The sequence below is a fragment of the Gadus macrocephalus genome, chromosome 11, assembly GCF_031168955.1.
Source record: "Gadus macrocephalus chromosome 11, ASM3116895v1".
NCBI classification, from domain to species: Eukaryota; Metazoa; Chordata; class Actinopteri; order Gadiformes; family Gadidae; genus Gadus; species Gadus macrocephalus.
In genome coordinates, this window is record NC_082392.1 from 14,820,175 (window position 1) to 14,847,101 (window position 26,927).

A 26,927-nucleotide genomic window follows, 5' to 3' on the forward strand; every position below is an offset into this window, starting at 1 on the left:
CACATTGGAAGACGACGTGTACTTCATACCAAATGATTATAGAATGGCTGTTATTAAGATGGGCTTTTAGAAGCACATGCCCGTAGATTAAATAAGCATGCTACTATGTTGGCTGTAAATGTTATCTACAATATCGGCCATGTTCTTTGGATGGTGTGGTATGTGCTGTACTGTAGATTTCCAGTGATGAAAATAAACTGCCATCACAGAATTTCTTTTTCAGATTTAATTTATTTTTAAGCTTCAATTGATGCGTCAAAGTTGATCAAACGATAAGAAAGTCTAATATGTCATGAAAGCCATGCCAATGTGCATGCCAATTAAATTGTCCTTTTTCAAATTGTGTCCATAATTAATTGTGTCCAAAACCACAGTATTACTATCCATGCTAAATATTTTTTTCTGTTATTTCTGTTCAGATGCCTTCTTTAATGCCATACCAATTCTAGTTTTACTGACCACCAATGTCAGTTACATGTCACAATTCTGCATCGTTTTCTTTGTATGTTTTTGATTTGATTTAGGCCCATCATGTCAGTAGTGTGACAACAGGCCACAACACTAAATTACACTGAAAAGCCTCCACATGATTCCAAATGTTTCCCAAATGCTTGATGGAAAGGCACATTTTATCAATGACGTCAACCGTAGAAATTACAGCTTTTTCAACATTGTCCAACAACTATGCCTAATAGTAAGAGAGAAAGCCAGGGGGTGTATTCAACCTATTTTGACAAGTAATTAGTCTATAATCAGATTGTATAACGAGACAGTGATCGACCCTCCCTCATCAGTACAGCTGACAGGAACACATTCTTCGCGAGCGTGCGCGCATGCGTGGGTGTGTAAAGCTGAGTCAGTAACACCCAAGTGATTTAGGTTGCACAGACACACTGCTTAATAAGTCACCCTGTGCACTATCCTGTCTCCTATTCTGCTAACACGTTTTGTACTAGAACATTTAATTTTCGATGGAACGAAAATCCATAAAATGTGTATCAATGCCGGCGGGTTTTAAATATTCTATATATATTTAAAAAAAATATCTATATTAATAAAATATATTTATATAAATATAAATATGGATACACTCATCTGCCATGTTTACATTTCCAATATTAAATTCTCAGTTTGATGCATTAACAGTGTAAACAAAATGCCTTCCAACACTCGAACCAAAGAGCCTGTTCAGTGACATTTGCCTGCGATTACAATTTGTAATCAGTTATCCATTAACGGCGACTATTTTTTTATATTTTATACTCTGTTTAGTTTATGCTTTGATGCACTTTATACTATTGCAGCAGTAAGTGCTTGTAGATAAAAAGCCAGTGTAATTAGGAAATGTCAGCAATTCTAAGGAGTCAAAGAAACAAGTTACCTGAAAGAAATCTTGTAAATGACAGATGGACCAATTCAAGATTTCTTTATATCGTTTCAGAAGCACATTTATAAGCCACTAAAGGCTAACTTCAATAGTTAATGACAGCCATTGTCATGCCAATGTGGCCTGCCACTGCCAGTATGTAGATCCCTACTTTTAATGTTGTTACTTGTGTGCTGATTTTGAATCGCCTGGGTCAGATGACAGTGACTGGGTACATAAATAAAGTACTCTTTTACCAGTTTCCAACAACTTTTGGTGATTTGATTAGATTTTGTATTGATTCCATAATATTGTATAATCTCTCCCTCTACCTGCCTCCCTCATACAACCAGCTCCCTGAGACCAAATAGATCACACTTCTCTCCTGACCTCCATAAACCTTCCTTTGGACCTCAAGATGTGAATGTTGACTAACTATTTACACAAGCCCCGGTCCGCCCCCGGTCCGCCCTGTGGTTGCAGGGGAGAGGGAGCAGTACTGTGAGTGCTAATGAACCCGACTGCCATCCATGTTGTTTCCAGGGAAACAGAGCATTGCATCTTATTAATCTTTGTCCTAATTAGATCCAACTATTAACCGGCATGCCACAGAACTCTCAGTCAGCCTTTGCTTTGTGAGCCCTCAAAAACACACACAGGCCTTTAGCCTAACAGAGATGAACAGGGCAGGACCAAAAATGTGCTGCTATTGCAACATTCTGTTTTTTTTCTGTTCAACAGACAAGCAAGTAGTTGGGGGGGGGAAAGGAAAACAAAAGCAAAGAGATATTCCACAGAAAAAGTACAAAGTAAATAGAACAAAAAGATAATGATCCCTTATTTGCAAGTAGGCTTATTAAATGTTTCTGATCACTGGTTTTACATGATCTGTTTGCTGATGTTACAGGGTATCCCCGCCCTTCACCACAATACTCACCTCGTTCCCAGTCGTTGCAACGGGTTGTTCTAAATGGGCGTTATGGAGGAGAGAGGGGGCGGGACTTTCAGTTCCATGGGTTAAGGGGCGAGAGACAATGTAGGTACTTCTTATAAAGTGATATCCGCTTTCGTTACATGTTACGGATATTGCGCTGTCAAATTGTTCGACTAGATATTTATTGTCCTTGTCGTTTTTACACCTGTCATGTTCCTATTCTTCTCGTTCCAGGAATTGTAACCTGGAGCACACAGCTCATAGGACATAAGAGACCGGATATTGTGTATGGTAGACCGGAATAACGGTACCATACATGTTCTTCCCTTAGCGGACAACAACAACCATGCCAGGGAATGTTTAGCAAATGCGTTAGACACGATTAAGTAGAATTCGGACACGCATACCATGCCTGGTTTCTACATACGCCTGTGACAAATTGTACTTACACATTTGCAGTACACGTGACTTTCGGTTCTAAAGTTGCAGAACGGAAACGTAATCATCTGTTCTGATCACAAAACTACAGGAAAAAGTAACGACTGCCACTAGACACCAAAGGTATAGACAAGTTTAAGTAAAAGAATCGTCTCGAACTCGAAGTCGTCTTACCCGTTTTGCAGATGAAGCTGTCGCTGTACGCTAATGGTTCATTAGTCGATCCCTCTTTGACACCTTCTGGCACTGTCCAGATTCTGTGCGTGATCGCGTCCCTCACTGCTCTGCCACCGAACGACATAATGTAATTCATACTTCTACCCCTGAGCTGAAACTAACCTAAGGCCAACGTATTTCTATATACTGTACACACAGCATTTACAGCACATCCATGCACCGCAACATGCGTAAACCCAGCAGCGTATAAGTTGTTACTCCAACACATTCCAAAACAGGAACTATCCATTCCACAACACAACTTTTTGCCCCTAGTGGTTGACCCATTTATCGGGGGCTGACTGCGAGTTGCAAGGAGTTTTGCTTTTGCTTTTTTTTTAGTTTTACTACCTTACTCATAGCACGAATCACATCAGTGGCGGCATAATATACATCTGCTATTAAACCAATATATGTACAGAGTAACATAGATTAAAGATCGTTGTTGATCATGAAATTTAATAAAGACAGAGAGCCCAGAGAGAGGTATAAAGAGAGAGAGAGAGAGAGAGAGAGAGAGAGAGAGAGAGAGAGAGAGAGAGAGAGAGAGAGAGAGAGAGAGAGAGAGAGAGAGAGAGAGAGAGAGAGAGAGAGAGAGAGAGAGAGAGAGAGAGAGAGAACGATGCTTCATGGCAAAATAAGTTGTTTTTCAGTTGTTGCTATGATATTGAATAGCCATCAAATGCAGGTGTTTATGGCACCCAAGATAATAACAGCCATCTTACATATAGTATAATAATATTGTAATGAATAGGAGTGTCACGCGCCGCTCTAGCAGGTCCAATATAAGAGGAAATATTAGGAGTCTGAGGGTGGAGTGGCTATTATTAAGCAATATAATATGTAATGGCTGAATAGGAAACCGTCAAAAACCACTTAAACAGAACGTACTGCAAACAGGGAAGTGGAAACACTAGAATGTTCTTTTCATTTAGGTACAGGTCAAGATAAAACATTAGGAATTCATGTTGTACACATTGAATCGTGTTTTGATGAAAAGCAGGAGCGACGTTCACTGCAGCACCAAGCTGTGCCTGTGTTTGTCTTTCTGTGTTTCCGTGTAAGTTAAGAAATGCATGAAAAAATAAGATCAACCAATAAGTAGAATACAATATTTCTGCCTTTCAAAAATAAATTAGACCCTACATTTAATTATACTAGTGTTGTTTTGAGTACTTCCTCTGAGTTTTCCCAACACCAAATGTGCTCCATCTGTTGGTTTTAAGTATAACTACAGTTATTGTTGGTAAACAGCCACAGAGAAGGTGGCTACAGCAAGCAATTAGGACAATATCAAGGATAACATATCCAAATTCCTCGTACCAACAAGAACGATAACTGTTATACACCTTTGACTAGTCGATTTAGCCAGGCGTGTAGACGAACGAGTGCAACAGAACCATTCCTAAACCTTCCCTTTCATGGTGCCTTTACAACCAAGTCTCCTTCACCATAAATCCACAGTACATGAACATGCCAGCGACGCGAGTTCTCAGACCGATTTCAGAACGGGATATTCCCCCGCCACGACTATATGTTTAGAGCTGTGTCAGACCAGCCTATGGCAGGCTCTCCAGGGTGCTGTTGGGCCATCCGTGATATATTTTGTTGCTGCGCTACAGCCGCCCGGAGCGGCTATGAAATCAGCCGTGACAACCTCAAGAGAGAGTCGCGTTGGCGTTCTCCTCGCCGTTTCCTTGGTTCAGACATAATAAGGTGAGATAGGAAGATACTTTTCTACGGAAGATGATGCAACAGTAGAATCCATAATGGAGTGATGGTGAGGGATGTGCTCCTGGCCCGGTCCTCTTGAGGCTTCTGTTAATTAAGATGTGATTCAAGATGCTGGTGGTTTGAAAAGAAGATTTTCCTCTGTGCTCGTTTGATTACAAAGGCATTCATCAGCAAGAGCATTTCATTCCTTGTTTTACTTGCTGGCTAATATATTTTAATGGATTACCCATATTATATTAGCAGTTCATATAAAACGTTATCGCTTTTGCTATTACGACGGTGGATATTTGTGAATCTTATGACGGCTATTATACAACTCATGAGATGGATGGACTGGGAGCAAGATTTAACCTGTCTATGCTAAAATACTTAAATGCATTGCTACCCGTGTTGACACGTGTTTTACACAGTGCTTCCTCAAAGACTGTTCCTTTGAGAGATTGCTGTTGGCACAATCACCTCATCGAATAGATTGCGGCACGTTGAAAAATAACCTACACAAAATCCAATTCATACGACAAACAACCGCAGAACAAGTGCTTTGTGTGAGATCCGGCTGCCACACGCAGCCCCTAAGCGCTGCTTGTGTGTGTGTGAGATGTTGTCAAGGTGTGGGAGCAGACTGTTGATCTCAGGTTGTAAGGACCGAACCTCTTCCCGACAACAGCAAGCAGGCTTTCATTAGGAAGACACTGAACATCAGTGTGAGGGAGCCACGGAGCGCCGCTGTCAGAGACAGTAGGCCAAATATTCAAGAAGGTGATTTCTGCAAAGGCTTCCATGCTGCAGTGTGAACACAGACACGGGATCATATACACACGGGTGAGCCAGCACACACACACACACAAACACACACACACAAACACACACGCACATAAACACACATACACTTGAACACGGCGAACAGATACAAATACACAGCCACGCGTACACACGTGTGAACATGCACACACACACACACACACACTACATGTGCAATTAACTCATGTGGCACAAATGCAGAAAAAAAACATGCATTTGAGCACGTGCTAAACACGCAGGTTCCCCCAGGGTATGTGCAGATATGTTCTTGGCTCGGGGTGTGTTGAGACGGTTATCACGCTACCTTGCATGCCTACAGGAACACGTAGAATTCACCTCTAAGATACACTGCAACATGTTTCAGTGTCCTACATTTCCTAAGTGTCCTGAACGCCTCATGGTCAGGCTGCGGCGGCCAGACGATGGCTGCAATCACAGGCGTTAAAAAGGACTGTCCCTATAACACCCTCCCACTCCTCCTGATTGGGGGCTCGGTGTCCTTGGTGCTGTCAACACGAGAACAGATGAACGTGTTTTTCCCTTTAAGTATTCATGAGATGGGGAGATGATTTGGATGGTGAGAAGGGGGCAGACAGAGGGTTGACAACACCAGGCGGAGCGACCAGATCCTCTGGAGGAATTGGGACATTTCAACGCTTCCTCTCACACTGGCAACAAAAAAAAAAGAAAGGTTTATGGATTGCGGCGCATCTGCTTTCTTTAAACGACTCAACTTTTCTTTAAAGGGACAATACCAATACCGGACTGGTTGATTCAACAGAAGAGATCATAATCATGTTTCCTGGCTTAACTTTCGTTACCAATTATATTATACCATATCTATAATACACTCCTTTACAGTGAGAAGGGGTAGCTGCCTCCTGCGCTTCCAACTGTGTGTCAGTTCCACCTACATTTTAGAAATGCGATAAATGTCCCATGATACAATTCATTGGCAATGAAAGCCAATCCTGGTAAAACATAATACATACTCAATCACTAATAAGGCCGTAGATGTCATTACTTCAACAGTGCTACGTTGAAAAGTAGAATATTTATCCCCATTATACATAGTTAAATAGTTACAAGAATAAATATTGCAACTATTGCCACATCAAGACCTATTATTGCAATAGGATGGGAGAACTGGACTCAAGAGTTTGACTATTACAAAATAATATCCTTTTCCACACGAAGACCCACATCATTGTACAAGAGGATAAAGTGGTAATCATTAAACGATTCCTCCGATTTATAAGGGTTTAAGCATCAGTACTGTGAATTTTCCTTTAACAACCATATTAAACTACATACTAGACGTATTCCGCATGAATCATGTTATGATGCCTTTCACCCCTGCCTTTGGTTCCCAAAGGCCCACCTCATGGAAAGTCCACATTGATTTTTTTTTCCTTTTGACTGCGTCACTTTTGAACCGCGTGAGAACTAATCTGCAAGGGGCTGCTGCAGAGGCATATTAAGTGCATGCCTTACCGGCTACTGGTCTCTGCCAATGAGCTCACCTTTACATTGAAACATGGCACATAATGGAGCAACAAAGCACCAGGACAGCTGGTATAGGTCAGTCAATGCAACTAATCCCTCCACCTTGACTAAAGAAAACAAGCCGCGATGACTAAGGAAAAGACAGCGCCAACTTAAACGGGAAGACAAAGCTCTAGAGGGAGATTTACATGAACATCCAATATTTTTGCAAATGACGCGGAATAGGTTCCCGACTTGTCTGGCAATGTGATCGCATCGTTAACATTGTTTTTATTGGGGAGAAGAGATACCTTGAGAGCAATATAGTGCGCATACTCCCCTCGTTCAAGACAGATATTCCTTCTCCAGTGTCCTAGGGGCTCTGCCCTGCTACCCGATCCACCACGACATTCCCCAAAGTAAGAGACAGGCTAAAAATAGGCAACCCCCGTAAACAGAAAACTATAATCAGATAAAAGTCACTGCTCTATTTCATTTCTTTACTTTTAAGAAAAAAGCCGCTTGTCACAATCAATTGTATTCTTTCATGCATCTGTGTTTTCCCAGACTAACTCTGCCCTAATTGGTGAAAGCGTGGCCAAAGGGCTTTGCTCTGGGAGAGATAGGCTAGCTCACCACAGAAGCTATATCATGGAATAGGAAAAATACATGGTTTATAAAAACCCTTCGAATTATTATAATTAATGTCATTCCACAGATTGTTTATAGGAAACGTTTACTGAGGACAAAATGAGTCCGGTGGAAAATATACATCATTTGAAAAGACGTAAATTATAACTGCTTATTATCGGAGTCCAGAAATGCTTCCAACATGCCGGTACAACAGGCTTGAGGCTCTAGAATGCTAACAGTACAATATTTTTACAACTTAAGAAAGTTAACAAGCAGGTAAGACATGGTTAACTGGAAACTGCTAACATTTCATTCTAAATCTAGACCTTGAGTGGATGTCTGTTGTTTGTTGTTGTTTTTCTTGGCGCCCTGTTAATACCCAGGGAGCTACACGTGATGGAGGAGCAGTACTGGTCAGGTCCGGTCAGGGCAGCAGGCTATCTCTCACGGCCTCGTCAGCCGGCCCTGCTCATGGCCATCCATCCTCTAGGGGTTCCTCTTGCCCGGGGTGGTCCCTAGGACTGATGACCAGTGGCATAACAGAGTGAACACATCCATCTCTCCCCCTCTCTCCCTCTGCATCCCTCTCTCTTCTCCCTCAACATCCCCCTCTCTCACTCTGCATCCCTCTCACCCCCCCCCCCCCATCACACACACACACACACACACACACACACACACACACACACACACACACACACACACACACACACACACACACACACACACACACACACACACACACACACACACACACACACACACACACACACACACACACACACACACACACACACTCACTCCTTCTCAAGTCCCTTGCCAGCCCACCATTTATGATGGAAGCTGCAGATGCCAATTCATCTGTCATCTACAGAGGATGCTTAATTTCTGGAACCAGGTAAAATAGAGAGGAAGGGGGTCAGGGAGTCAGGGAGGGAGAGAGGGAGGGAGGGAGGGAGGGAGGAAGGGAGAGAGGGAGAGAGGGAGAGAGGTAGATTGAGATGGAACTAGAGGGAGAGCGTGAGAAGCAGGGATGGGGAGGGCGGAAGGGACATGTATCAGACGCGCACCACTGCTCCCTTCATGTGGGCAATTTATTAAAATAATAATGCCCGGCCTGGCGCCAAAAGGTTGACTCCACCGTGACGCTGACGAGGGGATGATCTGCGCAGAGGCATCGTTACAACATAAACAAAACACATTTTCCTTGTTTTCATTTGTGTGTCACCGTCCAGTATCATCTCCGCCTGGAACCCAGCGGACAGGGAGCTAATTGTTTTCTTTTAAAAGTCGGCGGGGGTGGGGTGCAGGGTTTTTTTCCACGTTATTCTAAAGACCCCGGCGCCCACACGATTCCTAACGTTCCCCGGGAAGCGCAGAGAAAACGTAAAAGCAGAGAGACTGCCGTACAGTAGAATAGCTACATAAGGCTCTCCCAGCGTCTGACAGTCCAGCGTGGGCCACGCAGGCCAGAGTCGCTGACACATGCAGTGTAGTGGGATGTTCAAACAGGAAGCAGCAGCGAGCAGACAAAGATGGTAAGAGATAGTAGCAAGAGATCCACAGACTCCCTCTCTCTCTCTCTCTCTCTCTCTCTCTCTCTCTCTCTCTCTCTCTCTCTCTCTCTCTCTCTCTCTCTCTCTCTCTCTCTCTCTCTCTCTCTCTCTCTCTCTCTCTCTCTCTCTTTCTCAGTCTGCCATAAAGCCATCCTCACCCCAAGCTCCCTGCGTTTATCACTCAGCACAACCGATCCACGAGCACAATAAATTGGATAATGAATCTCTCTCCCCGAGGAAGTACACTAAATGGATAATTTGTCGGTTAAATGACGAGCCGGGAACATATTGCATCATCCGAGGTGGAAGTTGTTAGCGTGGTTAAATAAATGCAACCTTTTTGTATTTTATAAAGCCACAGGACCGACAAGAGTAAATGAATGATCCAATGAAGTGGTAATGGAGCACAAATAGGGGACTCGGCCGAGCGTGTAGAACTACATAAATGTGTTGTTAATGGTACAAGCTCTTTCGGAGATTAGCTTTTATTTAAAAAAAGAAATAACTAAGCAACCATCTGTCCTTAGATGTGGCTTGTGGGCTTATGAGGCCGTGCGGAGAAAGGTCAGAGATGATGCACCTTCTACAGGAAAGATGAAAATGGTTTCTTGTTCAAATTAGATGCCAAAGTAACATTTGTATGGATTAATTTTGTGTTCTTCCCTTTATAAGGAAAAGGAAATGGAGAGATGTAATGTTTTCCTGCCGAATGATGATTTACAGTCTAAGTAATTACATCAGTTGCAAACATCAATCCTCTGTCTGATCAAATTAAAGAGCGCACAATCCCAGAGCAACAAAGCACAACAATGACGATTTGTATTTGATATTATCTTCAACATTTTTGTACAGCCATTGAAGAATATGCCATGTTTATGACCACTCACTGTGGCTTCAAACTTAAGTTTGCAGAGACCGATTGAGGTTCTTTGGGTGATCTATGCACATTTGAGCAGGTTTATGTAAATTACTCCATATGATATTATTTTGTAGATGTTTTTGACTTTTCTTTATCCATTTGCCTGAACTGAACCACATATTTTCCTCTTCAATCGTATTGATCGGTGGTCGTCCAAGGCTCACATGCACCTTGCAAGACTGCCAGCGTAGAGAGACCGCCAGAGGGAGGTTCTCAAACTGCAGGCGTGCAGCCTCAGCCTCCAGGGTGACAGTGTGCTAGAGCGCTGGCTTGGGCAGACACACTGAGCAATGACCCATGAGCAACACCGCTGCATACTGCAGTGCCCTGCTAAATTAAATCCTCCAGTCATTCTTCCCCTTGGATAAGCCGCTACAGAGCCAAGCCGGCCCCGGAGCGTGTGCAAGTCCTGATGCTAACCGACGGGTTCAGGGTGAGCGGGAGTGGCGTGCATCAAGGTAAGGGTTCTGATGCCCATCCACCGTGCTCATGTTTCGCTCCGGCGAGTGTTACACATCCTTCTTTTTCAAATATCCCCAAATTCTGATCAACGGTACTAAATGTTCGGTCCAATCCCAATTGAGACGATGGAGTATAGGCTGGAACATTTCTAATATTTATCATCTAGAAAGGTGTGGTATCGTACCCTAAAAATTGTCCAACCTGAGGATTTGACTTTCAGTTTCCTCCTGCAGCTTCCTCCACCACTAAAAATTCACACACATTGCCAACAAATTGTTGTTCTCTGAATATATTTTAATGCAGTGGTTATCACTTCCTAAATCTAAATAGGGAATATTTATTCAAATAATGCCAGTAAATATAAGCTAACATTCAGGTTCATCTCTTTCTGTGAGTAGCTCTACATGAAAGCCTATCACTTAGATACCAGCAATATGTATCCCTTCTGAAGCAACTCCGATCCTATAAAATCAGTCAAAACAAACAAATATCAACAGTTATGTGGAGTGGCAGATTGCATTTTCCCCTCTCCTTGCTGTAAAATGAATCGATAGAAGTGCCCAGGCCTGGTGTTCAACGCTAGAATACTGCTTACTCTTCATTTGCGCTAGAAGTAATCAATCCTATCCAAGGGTTGGCTGCAACCCCTTCTCCAAACTAAGTAGGGAAACGGCAAGATTACCAGCACTGTGTGGCATTTATAAATTGAGCCCAACGAAAAGAGGACCGCCGTGGGAGACTCCCGGGCCATCGAAATTACACTAGGAGGCCAATAAATCCTACAGTGCCCTTACAGTAGCAGCGTTGTAAATCCAGCCGCCTCGCTTTGTTCCCTCTTCGCCCGGCTTGCTTGCACTACAGGGCCCAAACATTAAAAATGCTGTTGCCGTCTCAACTAGGAATATAGATTATGAATGTGACCTTGGCTGCTGGGATTTCTTGAGAAATCCTTGGGTGCCGGTAGGTCACGGTGGAGAACATCCACAGGTAGCCGAGCGGTGCGTCACGTCCATGATGGCATACATTAGATTAAGAGCTTGGTGCGCGCTGCCCTTGGGTGGGTCGAGGTGCTCTTCAAACTCTGAGCTCCACTCAAGACATTAATCCCTGGTGAATTCAGGAAGAGCATTCGGAAGAAGGAAGGAAAATACAAACCTTGAATTGATTCGAAGCAGAACTCTATTGTCTACCGGAACATTATTAAATGACAAACGTCTTCGGGGTAAACATCTCGGAGGACGACCGCCGTGTTTACCCCGAGGCCCTGTTGTCATGCAACGGTGCGTCACGCCGCGACATTGAGACAGTGCGACCCGACATGTGATTCCGCTAATGAAGGTACATCCATGGACTCACGGCGCGACCTGACCCCATGATTTATTGGCTACCCGCTCCATTCCGACCTTGCTGCAAGTTGATCTCACCCATTGTATCTTCCTCATGCTCATAAATAGCATGCATCCTTCAGTCCTTCCATCGGCTATGACATTGAAAAGGGCCGGGCTGGATTCAATTAGAAAGGGGTCCCTGTGCCCGGAACGATTGGAAACCCAGAATCTGGTTAGCATTAAATCGATGGGATAAGGACGTGTTGATTCAGCTTTTTATTAAATCGGGCGGACAAAGTGAGTTAGGCTCACCTGAGTTGTAGTACATCGGACTGCGATGTACTACAACGTATTCGCATCCACGGTATTCACCACTGCTAAAGTCTTGCATTATACCCCCTGATTGGGTGAACCACGCCTTATGTATTACCATTTAAGAGGAACTCTGTTAGTTTCACAGTATGAGGGGCCAACAAGCAGAACAAATAAGAGGTGATTAAATCAATAGGGCAAATAAAGGTGATGTCCCCCTTACATGCTAGGATTTACATCAAAGCTCCACCATAATCCCCTCGGGGAAGAACAAAGTGTGCTTAACCTTTGTGGACATTGCTTCTGTTCAGCATGTCGTGGGTCTGTCCACGTATGTTTGTCTGAACATCTGAGTGTGTCTGTGTGTGTGCGTATATGTGTGTGTGTCGCCCTCTAAAGTATTGGGGGTTTGAATAGAGACGTTGAACTGAGTTCAGCACAAGGGCACTGGCAGTGACATGAGATGGTCTGTAACCCGTGTGCACCCAACCTTGCAAGGGCAAAAACATGCAAGATTGGGACCACCGTGCGGGAGATGTAACCAGTCACCCTATAGACATATGGGTGGCTGGCAGGAGAGCTGGCGTGCACTATTGGAATCTCATCCCCTAGACCCTGAACGCGGCAAACTTACGTTATGGATCACCTGTTGAAAATAATACATTTTCTGGTTTTGTTACAGCGAAAATAAAATATAAATAAATTGCAGGGAAATAAGGAAATAAGAAAAAATAATACAGGAGGATGTTTTGGTCTCTCACCCTTCAGTTTGATATGAGCACCCCCTAGGGCCTGCTGTGCAAGGTCTTCTACATATTTACTTTTGTGCTCAACCTGACAAACCTATCCTGAAGGCACAACACCACACACAAGCTCAAGTGTGTGGAGTGTAGATTGTTTTTGTGTGTGTGTGTACGCATGCTTGTGTCTGCGTGTGTTACCTCAGCAGGCCTAAGAGACAGGGTTGCATGTGTGTCAATTTCCGTTTTAAAGAAGCCTTCACACAAAGAGTTAAATATTAAATTCTTGCGTCAGACCACCGTGGTGAGGAAGCAACGGATAAAGAAAGACGAGATCATTTTTACAAAGAGGAAAACAAACGGCAACGTGGAGTACATCAGGACAGTGACAGCACGGGCAAGTGGTGACAGTGGACAAGGACGTAGAAAGAGAGAACCACAAGTGGATTGTGATAGAGCGAGAGAGAGCATGAGAGACAGAGAAAGAGAGAGACAGAGCGCGAGAAATACAGAGAACACACGAGAGAGAGAGAGAGAGAGAGAGAGAGAGAGAGGGAGAGAGAGCATGATGGTGTGTGCGAGAGTGAGAAAGCGAGAAAAGGGTGAGATAGTGTCTTCTCACTGGGTCTGGGTCTGGGCTGAGCTACATGACCGGCCCGCACGGCCAGGAAGGAAAAGGAAAGTAGGCTGGGGCTTATCTTAACACACACAAGCAGCTCAGCTGGCAGGGCCTCTTTGGCATGGCTAGGGGGTGGTGTGTGACAGATAGTTCTGTCTCTCTGTCTCACTCTCACTCCCCTCACTCCTTCCCACAGCTATTACTACCCGACATACAATGACAGAAGTAGAAGGGGAATAAACTACAAAGAGCAGGCCGAACAGGCACAGGAAGTCACGGGACAGATGTGACGAGATATTAGCAGCAATACCAGAACAATGCCTGATGTTCATGTAAAATGACAAATTTAACGAAGCAAAAATTAATCACAGCACCTCTCTAAATGCTCAGATTTCTTTGTAAAAGAGAATAGAAAAACAAAAGGAGAGGTGACCAACTGTGCATCTTGTATAATTGCTACAGCTGGCTCTTGCGATGTTCCACCATATGTAAACACTGGGAGACAGATTCTCCTCAACCTGGGACATCACATCAAGAGGAGACGATAGACAGACTCTGGTGCCTCAAGTATCTGGCCCTGGCTTTCACTGCTATAATGGTTAGCGCTGGGTTTGAAACAGCTGCCGAGGAATAAAGGAACAGGAATGCTGCTCTGAACATGACTAGTGTGTCATTTTTGCTCTCACACAATCGGGCACACACAGAATAACACAGACACACACAGAACCATGCCCACACACACACACACAGACACACACACACACACACACACACACACACACACACACACACACACACACACACACACACACACACACACACACACACACACACACACACACACACACACACACACACACACACACACACACACACACACACACACAATAACCCAACGGTACCAGCACAACCACCCTGAACGTGTGTCCAGCCCACCTGACACCGCCTCCGATGTATTGAATGCCTGCTAATTGAATTCCAGCCACGGAGTCCCTCTCATGGAAGTGCATATCAGGCAGGTCAGTGTATTGCTCCTGCAGCAGAACCGCTTCCATCCAGTGTTCGACCCGCGGTCTACACCGTACACACAATGAGTTCCCAACGCGGGGATAATCCCTCACACGTCATGTGGCGGCAGAGCCGCGACTGCTTCGTGCTTATTAGGGTAGCACTGTCCAAGTCATTAGCTGGGCATGAATGTCCGTGCGCATTTGTATCTTCCTGCACACATCATAATCTCATCCTGTGAATACATAGAATACCTACCTAGGTAGAATAAAGATGTACTCCCATACACACACACAGGAAAGCAAGGACAATAACACAAAAACAAACAAACACACACGCACACACACACGCACACACGTGCACACACCAAACACACACCCACACGTAAATACACAGAAATGCAAGGACACACACACAGCCTCACAATTCTCTCAAGGACATAGGAATGCCTTCATCGTCTCGCTACCAGGTTCCATCCTTCGTGCCTCTGAGGACGTAGCGTAACCTAACTCTAGGGTGGGTATTCTTGGGGCATCCGGGCGCTCTCGGACAGGGGTCAAGTGGTTGTTTTATCGTGATTAAACGCCACGGGATCAAAATGAGCACTAAGGTTGGGGCGCGTCGGCGGCGTAGCATTCCCATCTGTCCGACCTGGAGACGGATCGTCTGCTCTCCCGCCGGCATCCTCGGGTCAGCCCACCAAGGAGAGGTATTAGGGAGTAGCAAATTCGGAGAGGGAGGACGCTGAGGGGAGGAGGGAGAGAGTGAAAGGAGACATGGAGAGAGAATGTGGAGAAAGGGCGAGAGAATGTGGGGAAGGAAAGAGACCGAGACCGAGAATGTGGAGAAAAACTGAGAATTTAGTACAGAGATTAGAGAGAGAGAGAGAGAGAGAGAGAGAGAGAGAGAGAGAGAGAGAGAGAGAGAGAGAGAGAGAGAGAGAGAGAGAGAGAGAGAGAGAGAGAAAGAGAGAGTTTGGAAGGACAGAGTGAGAGAGAGAGTTTGGAAAGTGAGAGCGAGAGAGAGAGAGAGAGAGAGAGAGAGAGAGAGAGAGAGAGAGAGAGAGAGAGAGAGAGAGAGAGAGAGAGGGAGAGAGAGAGTGAGAGAGAGAGAGAGAGAAAGAGAGAGTTTGGAAGGACAGAGTGAGAGAGAGAGTTTGGAAAGTGAGAGCGAGAGCGAGAGCGAGAGAGAGAGAGAGAGAGAGAGAGAGAGAGAGAGAGCTGTAGAGGGATGTATAGGTGAGGGAAAGGGATGTAAACACACGCTCACATGTGCACCATCCGGTGGTCATGAATATAACATGTCATGTAATGCATTTTCACAGTGAAGTCCTTTTGACCTCAGTGTCAAATTATAATACAAACATTTTCAAAACATTGTGAGTGAGACACTGAATGGATGATTATGCGAATCACATGCACATCTAGGGCTGCAGTGGATACCATTTATAAAGCAGACTGAGGCAGAGATATAATGGATACTGTTTGACACACAAAGACGATTTGCCTTTGTAAAGTTATCCAATTCCCTGGTCAGATTACATTATTTAGTCAACTCAAAACTAAAGTAAAAACGTGCACTATCCAAAGACATAATCACCAGCAAGGCATTGCAGGGAATATTTATAGTAGAGCTGTCCTCGAATACGAATTTGCATGGTCGAATCAGACTCGTCAGGCAAGACCAATCGTCGACTGATCGACGGTCTTATGTGACTTTTTTTGTAGTTTAAACGTTTGAAAATAATAAATTGGATCCCCGTGGACGGCATCAACGTAGATGACTGTAGATGCACGCGTGTCTCTCTGGTGAGTGGACGTTTTACGGGCGGGTCAGGACCAAAGTGTTACAGCTGGTGGTGGGTCGAGGGTGTTTAGTGGAGGGCTGCAGACTCTCTGTCATGACGTGAAGGTCAGACACAGCACCGGGAGCGCTGGGGCTGTCGAACCCAGCGGGCTTGGTGCCTAGCGTTGGAGGTGGAGGCAGAGGAAGACGAGGAGGAAGAGGAGGAGGAGGAGGAGGAGGTGGTGGTGGGGACGCAGGAGGATGATGGTGATGACGATGGAGGTGTTAGTGATGGGTGGAGGAGTAGGTGGTTGGTGATGTGGTGGTGGAGGAGTTGAAGAGGAGGTACTTTTGGGGGTTGGTTGAGGAGGCGTGGTTGTGGTGGCGGCGGAGGTGGTTGTGATAGGGTGGCGGTCGAGGAGCTGCTGGAGGCGGGGGGGCTGTGTCAGTCGTCACATGTATGCAGAAACGGAACCCTGCAGGGGTCCTGTATTTCCATTCTCTGACTAGCCCCACCCGCCCACTTCCCTTGACCTCGTTGCTGTACTCCCACTTGCACTCTTCCATGGTATTCATCTCCACCTCATGCTGTGCTGGTGTGTTTTCCCATTTATATCAGCATGAAGACGGCCAGATGCCAGTGGATACACAGTACAGTACGCTGTACACAGAGAGGGACACATACAAACAGACACACACACTTCGCTGATATACCTTCCCTTGGACAGATTCAGCAGATGTTCTGTCTTGCTCTTTCTCCTTGTCCCCTTGTCTCCTTGTCTTACTTCCATTCGTGTTTGGATCCTTATCTGTATTACAAATTATAAACCGCTTCCCTTACTATTCATCTTTTTAGGATGTTTTTGGTGTCTATGTTGTTCTCTTGAATGTATTTTAATTGTTTCGTTTTCGTTGTTTTATTTTATTGAGGCTGATCCGAGGCGAAGTCCCATTTCTGTATGCTTACAGAAACTCGATCGCAGTCTTAATTTAGCAACTACAAAAAATTAACTGATGGTGTCGGCCATAGACATGTAAACACATGTAAAAAGTATGCATGTTTGACCCTGTTCGTTCAGCGAAGGACATTTAGGAAGACTTAGTATGCAGGACACTGCAAAGACCTGGAAAAGTATGTTAAGCACATAACAGAAAAGAAAAACAGTAAAAAACAAAGTAAATACATCCATCATCCATTCTCCTCAGAGGTGAAACCCACGGTTGGTATCAACTCTGCAGGAAGCTCATCAGCCTGGTTATTAAAATGTGTGTGCGGTGTGTGTGTGCAGAGTGTTAGCTAATGACAGGTCTGTCTGAAGGCTGCCAGACTGCACAGCCAGCAGCCGCCCAGCTCTTTATTACTCTCCCATTAGAATAAATTAGCATTGTCGGCCCCAGCACGGATGCAGAAGTCCGGATTGGACTATGTGATGACGCCCCTCGGCCAGGCTCTTTGGATCACCCTCCAGATAGGGGAGGAGTGGCGTTTGAAAATGGTTGTCAAAAGTATAAAGAAATAAAAACATAGAAGAGGGGTAACATAAAAGGGGTGAAAACAGATGCAGCCCTTTCTTTTATTTTCTGCTACCCTGAACATATTCAGGACATTAGTCTTAGTAACTGATGCGCTGGGGTGAGTCATGCTTTCAAGGATGATAACGCCGCCCTTTGTCGCCAGCGGAGTACAATGAGTCAACGCCACATGCGATTGGTGAGCATGGTCGACTGTGGCCCAGCTCCCGTCGGGCGGACCAAACGACGAGAAGACACAGGGACGAAATATCCGTGGAATGTGGACTCGGGTCCGTCCACTTATATAACTGGTAGGACTTCAGCGCCTGTGCGACGATTGCTCTGGTGAACCGATCGGGACGAACCACAAACCGTCCATTCTGCGGTCAATGGCTCGCCTGCTGGGGGGGCCTTAGTCAATACGTGATTGCGGGGAGGGCTTATCAGCTTGTGACGCGGGCAGCAGGGCCAGCCTCAATAAAACCGTCTCATCCCTTGTTGACTCCCTGCCTTCTCCATGATGCAGAGCAGAGGCCTCCCGTGCCACAGGCCAACGCTCCACCCGCTGCAACCCTCTCGCTGCTCTCTGTCCATGGCTGAACAACAACAACAACAACATCCTCCGGTGTTTTTTAAACAGCATGGATTTTACGTGAGGCATAAAACACTCTGGGCTGTCCCGCTACCGTAAACTAATGTAGAACGTGGGTGGTGATGCGGCCCGGGCGAAGCCGAGGTTGTTTTCCTCTGCCAGAGTGGTGCCCAGAGTTGTGTATTCCGCTTATACCACAGTTACTGACAATTATTTGATATTACTTAGGTTCTACTACGTCATTGGTTCTTTGTTGACTGATTCAGCTGAAATTAAAACATTGTTCTGAGGTGTTTCAAGTACTTTGTTTCATTGTCATGGAAATAACTGGACGATAGTTCTGTCTGAACATTGCTGTTCATGTTGGATTTGTAGAACATTGAATTGCAACAATTATAAGGGCTGTTCCGTTGTTGGAAAGGAAAGCTCACATCCTTGGAACGTGAGTTACCAATCTGGAAGAAGTATTTGACAATGCAGCGGTATGAATGGCTAATAAACAACACGTGATCAGTTAAAAAAATGGATGGTGAATGACGAGAGTAGTTATTATGACTACAGCTAACTATAGCTGTAGTTTCTCACTTGCTATATATAGCTACAGCATTGAGGATATGAGTCACACTTTGACGCAGGACAAGATGCATGTAAAAAAATATATATTATTTTGTTGCCAAATTATGTTGTGGTTTTAAAATACAGTACCATGCAATGTTCAACATGTCACGTTCTAAAAAGCCAATAGTAAGGAACACTTTGATCGTTGGAAGTTGTCGACAAAGGGAAGGAAGTTGTTGATAAAAAGCAGTGTGAGATCTACTGATGAGTAAGAGAAAAATGAATGGCAAAAGATGAATGCAGATCTGAGCTTGGAGAAAATAATGGGAAGAACACAATGACAGCAGGACAGCAGGAAGAAAGAAAAGTCATTCTCATGCCAGTTCCAATTATATATGTGTGTGTGTGTGTGTGTGTGTGTGTGTGTGTGTGTGTGTGTGTGTGTGTGTGTGTGTGTGTGTGTGTGTGTGTGTGTGTGTGTGTGTGTGTGTGTGTGTGTGTCTGTGTGCCTGTGTGTGTGTGTGCGGGTGACAGAAAGAAGCAGCAAGACCCCTAAGATGAACTGGCTTCCATCTTCAAGTTATTGCCTTATGTTCTGCCTATAGCCAGCTTGGATGTGAGGCAGCCAAAGAAAAAGCAGATAGTAAAGTAAATAAAAAACAATGAAAAGCGAGAAAAGAAAGGTATAGGTTTATTTCTGTAGTATTTGTAAACCTGCTTTCTCCCAATTTGTCTTTCACTTATTTGAAATGATTTGATCTCTCTCATCTCTCTGCAGCCACCTCCCGCCCAACTCCCCGGCCGCCCGCCTTACCCTTTCGTCTCTACAACACGGCTCGTGTTCCCCCGACTGCACCCGACGCACACTTTCCTAACCTCCTAAACTCTCTGCAGCGCCCTAACTGCATTATCCCAGCCGAGAGAATTGAGATGCGTTGCACTTATGAGTGTGGAATTAGTTTAGCTCAAACTCATTTAATCTGAAGTCAGCACCGGGTGCGCACCCTTCCTCTCAGGGAGCTCCCGCTTTCCACCACCGAAATAGACTTGGATCAAACCATCCCTCCACCTCCCCGACAGATGATTCATCGCAGTAATAAATATCATCACAGACATGTAATTATAATGTGTTGGCAGCACACAGGGTTGAAGAAGATGAGAAAGTAAGGCAATGTCTGGGATGAAGACGTGGTGGGCGGGATGTAGTTACATTATTTCTGCGAGAAAAGTTTGTGGAAGTAAAAAAAAGAAAACAAAACAACTGCTGCGGGCGGAGGAGAGTTCTGGAGTCTGAATGACAGCCGAAAGCAGAAAAAATAAAAAAGACAGCTTACCTATGGTGTATCCTCGCTTGAGTTCACTGCACCGCGGGCTACGGTGCTGCGTGTTGGCGACGTTGTGTTCTTTCACGGCGAGTCCTGCGGTTGCCCTGGCAACAGGTGAGGGTGAGGCGGCCCGGTTGAGGGGCGAGGCCGGCGTCAGAGTCGGGGAGAACCGTGGACCGGCGATATCCACCGACTGGGACTTCTGCTTCAGCCTGGGGAATCAGGAACATCACAGGAACAGATATGACTGCTTCATCCGCCGGGGCCACTTTGATTGTTATACTGAAGGCTATAATCTATGGAAGCATATATGTAGCAAAATTCAAATGGCAATGCAATTTGCAATTTGCAATTCAATAAGTAATTACGTTATGCAATTGACAATGCATTATGAAATTTCATAATGTAAATTGTAAATACGTTATTCAAAGTGTATTTTAATATGCAAAGTGACAATGCAATCCTCAATTACATTTGCAAAAGTTATAACAATAAAAATACAATAACATTTTGTCAAATTCTTTGAGTTCCTTTATTCAAATTGAAAAGCTATAGCGTCCCCGTGATTGCAATCCACTTCGCCACGCTCCGTGTGTTGCGATATTCAAATGACATTTCAATCCGCAAAACGGAATCCAAAACGGAATCCAAAGAGGAAATCCAAAGAGGAATCCAAAGAGGAATCCAAAAAGTCAATATGCAAAGTGGCAAACGTATCAGCCACCAGCGGGAACTACGTCACTTTCTATTGTGTCAGACTGTTTTATGTGTGGGGGGAGGGAGTTCCAGAGCCTGGGTGCAGAACAGCTGAATGACCGGGCACCCATTCGTAATGAGTCGTGATGTGGGGATACAGTTGTCCAGCAGAGGTTGACCGGAGGGAGCGGGAGGGAGTGTATTCTTGGAGGAGGTCCCAGAGGTAACTGGGGGCTAGGTTCTGGAGAGCTTTGTAGGTGAGGAGTGGGTGGAGACGGTGGGTCTCCCGACCCTATGTTTCGCACCCAGTGCCTGTAGCACTTTGGAAATCTTTGTGTTTACCACACTGGCGTCAAAACGTACCCGTGAGGATAAGTCGTCTATCCTATCTCCCAGAACACGCACTCTATCTACTGCATCTGTATCTTCAACACGATTGTTCTCCACATCATCGGCCAAACTTCGGAGCGTATCAATAATCTCCATTGGTGACCATGGACCTGACACATACGAACTAGAAGTGAACAAGGAAATTACGAGCAAGTGACGTAGTTCCCGCCCAGACGCTGATTGGCTGATACATTTGCCACTTTGCATATTGACTTTTTGGATTCCTCTTTGGATTCCGTTTTGCGGATTGAAATGTCATTTGAATATCGCAACACACGGAGCGTGGCGAAGTGGATTGCAATCACGGGGACGCTATAGCTTTTCAATTTGTATAAAGGAACTCAAAGAATTTGACAAAATGTTATTCTATTTGTATTGTTAGAACTTTTGCAAATTTAATTGAGGATTGCATTGTCACTTTGCATTTTAAAATACACTTTGAATAACGTATTTACAAATTACATTATAAAATTGCATAATGCATTGTCAAATGCATAATGTAATTCCAAATTGCATTGCCATTTGAATTTTGCTACATATATGCTTCCATAATAATCGGCAAAGGACCATTCACAATTGATTGTGAACAATTGCAGGGACTTTGCAACTATTCAAGCTGAGGCAAATATAAGGCAGGCCATGTAGAATTAGAAATCTTTCATCCTTAGCCCTTTTGAGATAAGGTCACTGCTCTGCTGATGACACTGGGCTGTACATTAATAACACACCTTCTCCCTATGCTGCTTGCACCCGTCTCACCTCCTGCCTTGAGGAGATAAGGGCCTGGATGCAGTAAACCCGGGCCCTCCTCTTTGGCTCCCTCCCCTCTCCCAGATCCTGCACTCCAATAACCCACCTTAGCGTCGCCGCACATCCTATTCCCCTCTCCGCCTCTGTCCCTAACCTTGCATAACACTGCATCCCTCCCTCTCCTATAAGGACCCCATCGTACGCCTTGTGTAAAAACCTACTTCTATCACCTCAGGACGTTGCCAAGAAATGGTATGGCCCGGTCATGGAAGACGAGGCCTGCCGTTCCTCATCAATGCAACTCTCTTGGAAGTTTGAAGACCTTCCTCTTTAGGAGTGCCAACCCGCAGTACACACCTTTTACAGGTAGGTTTTTTTGTGTTATTTATCAATTGACTTTTTTCTTCTCTTAATTGCAACACTTGAGATTATGAATTATAAATTAAATGTATTATTTTTTGTATCACTATTATTATGCTCATCCCTTTTATTAGGATGCACATTTTGAGGTAGTCTTAGGGTAAGTTGCTAATTGAATGCTTTTAAGCAGAGCCCGTATGTAAGAGCACTCAACCAAACGAGACTACTGAGCCGGGTCAAATCAAAGCTACCTACGACAGCCACACTGATCCTATTAAAAGACGCAAAGAAGCTTGGGACGTTTCTGAATTACTTAACTGGGTTAATCCCGGCAGGTAATCCAAGTAACATCCCCCACCAAAGAAAGCTATGCTGGAAGTATACAACATACTGTAGTAGTTAGCCTACCAAGTCTATCAGACAACTTAAGTATGGCGTCACTAATTGGCAATGTACACACACACAAACACGCACACTTTTACACATGCATGCACACAACGACACGCAGCAAACACCAACAAACACCTATACACAAAAAGGCACACGTTAGCAAATAAAAAAAATGTCCTTCTTGAATATGCCAGCATAAATGACAAAATAAAAAAAAAGCACGAAACTACTCCCAAAACACTATATCTCTAGTTCATCCTGGGCATACACCGGAAAAAAAGTCCTGAAACAGCAATGCAAGGATTTCCAAGCCCTGCGTACCCCTTCCAATCATCCTTACAGAAACTGCTGAAGCAGACATAATCTTTCAAACCATTTCACACAAGTGCCCATCCCTGATAGAACCAAAGCAGCACGTGTGACATAGCGACGACTGGATAATGAAAACGCATAATCTCCATGGAAATGCTGTCCATCACTTTTGGGGTATTTTTTAATGAGTTTGTTTTTTTATGTAAATGGCAACAAAAACAGACTATTGGCACAGTGGGGGGGGGGGGGGGGGGGGGGTCTTTGTAGAACATCTGCATCCCCCCCGACACAAACACACACACAAACACGCATACACAGATGGACACCAAACTCCCCCTCCACCCAACACCAATATGTCCAAAAGTAATATACAGAACTTTACTTGATGAACAGTAGGGTTGGTTGCTGGATGTATGTGGTCGAAGAAATAACTCCTTGTTTCTCTGTATCTCAATATAGGACAGGATCCGGTACGTGGGAGTTGACAATCAGTTTTTCCACGGTGCGCCGTGGAATGCCAGCCTAACAAAAGCCAGGGCTAATTTAATTGTGCGCTAGCTCTGCTGCTAACGGCTGGCGAGAGACGCCGTGTTTGGAAAACACCTAATGAGCCTGGAACGTCAGGAGGACGACACACACCTGGAAGTGCTAATAGCTTTGGAAGGACAGCGAGTGAATAAAGCGTAAAGGAAAAAAACACAACAAGGGGGAAGAAGGACTCGAGCGAGGGGGGGGGGGAGAACGGATGAGAGAGACGGAGAGCGCTACTATGGTGTTGGGAAGTCTATCTTGGTTCCCTTAGGAGTAAGCACTAATTACTGTCTCATTAGCCGAGCACAAGCTCTGTGACACTGGCTCCGTTTGGCCGAGCTCCGCGGCCGGAGCAGAGTTACAGTGTCGCGACACGCAAGTGTTCTCAGAGCAGAAGCAGAGAAAAAACGAGAGAGAATGAAAGACACTAAATGTAATTCCAAATTGATCTGTACTTGTGTATGTCTGCCTATAAGTGCGAATAGGGATGTGGAGAATGCTCTCTATCCAAGAGGACAAATGGGCCTGTCTGTTCACAACAAGATAACCCTTTTTGCCAGGTTTATTTGTTTTTAGTAGCGGTGTATTTGATTTTATTAGTTTGACGAGACGACCGTCACGTAGACTTTTTGCGATGAAAACAATATCTAGAGTTTGATATCTCAATCATGGGATATTTCCCAATATCCTGAGATAGGGAACCAATCAAATCGCGCCATCTTCTGAGGTTCACGTGTAGCATATACTAAGTGCTTTTATACATCTGGACTGGAGTCGTCATATGCAGGTTTTTTTCGTATTCCATTATACTTCCATTAGTTGCAAAAAAAAAAAAAGTAAGGATTCTTAGTCTTATTGGAGAATAGTCCTAATGGGAAAAAGGAACACGGCCCAGCCGAATGCCACTTCCTCCTTCCCCGCATTGATGTCATTTGTCCAGCCGTTGTAGAAATCGATGCTCAGGTACGGCAGTGCCATAGTTATTCTGACAGGAGGGAAGCCGCATTTCCAATTGACACCTCCCAAAGATCTTCTCACCTCTGTATCTCACTGCTGGCTCTTTTGTTAGGCAACAGCGTTTTCTTCAAAAAAGAAAAGCCGTCGATATTCTCTATTGTGAGTCGTATTTGCGGTCTCCGTAAAATTGAAGACATCAAGAGTCTTGTGTATTTGACATTGGTTAGCCGTGCTGGCCAGAAAGCCAATGTGCCAGGCGGTGAATCATCGGTTTGAGCTTGAATGATTCATTTAAAAAGTCAAGCAAAAATCGCGATTTGTTTTTGCATGCCCCTCGATGAAATCCCATCTGTATTCAACCCTCCATCGTAGGAGTATGAGTCAGCCCATCGATGGACAAAACGTCAAGGCGTGGACTGTGATGTCATGCTGTCCATCGATGAGATGTAAAGACAAAACAGTGAGTGGGTAAGACACAGAGAGAGACAGCGACAAGAGGCCTTTCAATCCATCTGTTTTCATGCAAATTGTTTAAACTGTGAGGGTGGATCCGCCGAAAAAAAACCAAAACTTTTTGTGCTGTGGAAAAGTTGGTGTATCGATAAAACCTAAATAAGACTAAGTTCAATGGAAACATATTCAGTGAGTAAATGAAGTAAATGCTGATGCCAAATGCCAATAAGAGAGAGAGAGAGAGAGAGAGAGAGAGAGAGAGAGAGAGAGAGAGAGAGAGAGAGAGAGAGAGAGAGAGAGAGAGAGAGAGAGAGAGAGAGAGAGAGAGAGAGAGATAGAGAGATAGATGAAGTTGGAGAGAGTTTAGGGAGAAGAGTGAGTAAGAGAGAGACGGATGAGTAGAGATGTTGGTCCAAGGTTTGAAGTGAGTCAGGGGTCACTGACAGAGCCAACAATGATTGAATGGAGTGGCTGACTGCGTCTCCTAGCACAGCTCCAGCCCAGTTCACCTCCCATTAGGTGCACTCCAGTAATAGGCTCCAAACACTCAACCTGCTCAAACTGCTACAAAGTTAAACGGCACTGGTACATAATTGCAGAAAGATTCATCTGACATTCATCCCCATGGTTACGAACATGAATTAAAATGGAAGCAAACACACACACACACACACAAGCACAAACACACAAATACACACACACACACACACACACACGCACACACACAGACACACACACATACACGCCACACATACACATACACACACCAAACAGAAACACACAGACACAAGCACACACACACACCACACACAAACACACACACACACCACACATACACATACACAACACGAACAGAAACACACAAACAGCTCTGACCCTGGCTGGGAGGACCACGGGCGTCGCCGCCAAGAGTCCCTGCCCTCGCTCAGATTACGGCGAGCTCCACATGGGGGGGGGGGCCCACGTGGTTCAGAAAAAAAGACGCGCGTAAACAACAGGAAATGGGGTGTGAAGTCAAAACACGCTTATCGCTCGCCTGCTAAGGTGGATTAGAGGGAGAGAAAAAAAGAAAACAAAATAGGGAGAGAGTTTGCCTGCTTTCCTCTTTCCTTCCCTGCTCTCCTGCCTCACAGCATACACATTTCAACCCCAAAACGTTGACTGTGGATGCTGTGCTTTATGAAGCCCATAGGGGCTGACAGGCTGTAGGACTCATGCTGTTAGCGACACTGGCAGGAAAATAGGGTTGGTCATCGCAACGTCACATCGCAATGCCTCCCCTCTTTTCATGTTTGGACACGTTTTTTTGGGTCATTGTTTAGTAATTAATTGTTGAAAAATTTGTCATTATGGGGACACATTGTTTTGCCTGAGATTGCCACAGTATTTTCTCATGAAGACTTGGCAAAGCAGCATTTTTTTTTTTTTTTCAGGTGACGGTATATTAACGTTGAATCAGGATTTTACAGTTAGACAACTGTATTGAGTCCTATCAAGTACCGCCAACATAAAATCCCACGATGCATTGCATTCTGACATACAAGGTCCTATCAGCTGCCAGACTGCAATGCCACGTGATATTAACACGTTATTACTTATTTGAATGTGTATTATACACTTATACTTATACACGTATATTCTTACCAGCCAATTCTGACACATTTTCGGAATCGCTGTCAAATTGGCCAATAAATCAAAAGTCAAAAACTTTTGGCACAGGAAAAGAGAGAGAGAAAAAGGACATATTGATACCCATGTCTTCAGG

General features: G+C 44.7%; 1 protein-coding gene across 8 annotated transcripts in view; it reads right to left on the reverse strand.

Annotated features, from left to right (window-relative positions):
• The window catches only part of oxr1a (oxidation resistance 1a), a 111,352-nt gene that overhangs the window by 45,874 nt on the left and 38,551 nt on the right, over positions 1-26,927 (reverse strand). For 6 of the 8 annotated variants that reach the window (XM_060064761.1, XM_060064758.1, XM_060064759.1 and 3 more), the window contains one exon: positions 20,333-20,535. In XM_060064761.1, the coding sequence (XP_059920744.1) occupies positions 20,333-20,535 (203 nt within the window). Of the gene's footprint in view, positions 1-2,912; positions 3,228-20,332; positions 20,536-26,927 lie in introns of those variants that run through there. The other 2 variants (XM_060064762.1, XM_060064760.1) reach the window with 2 other exon arrangements.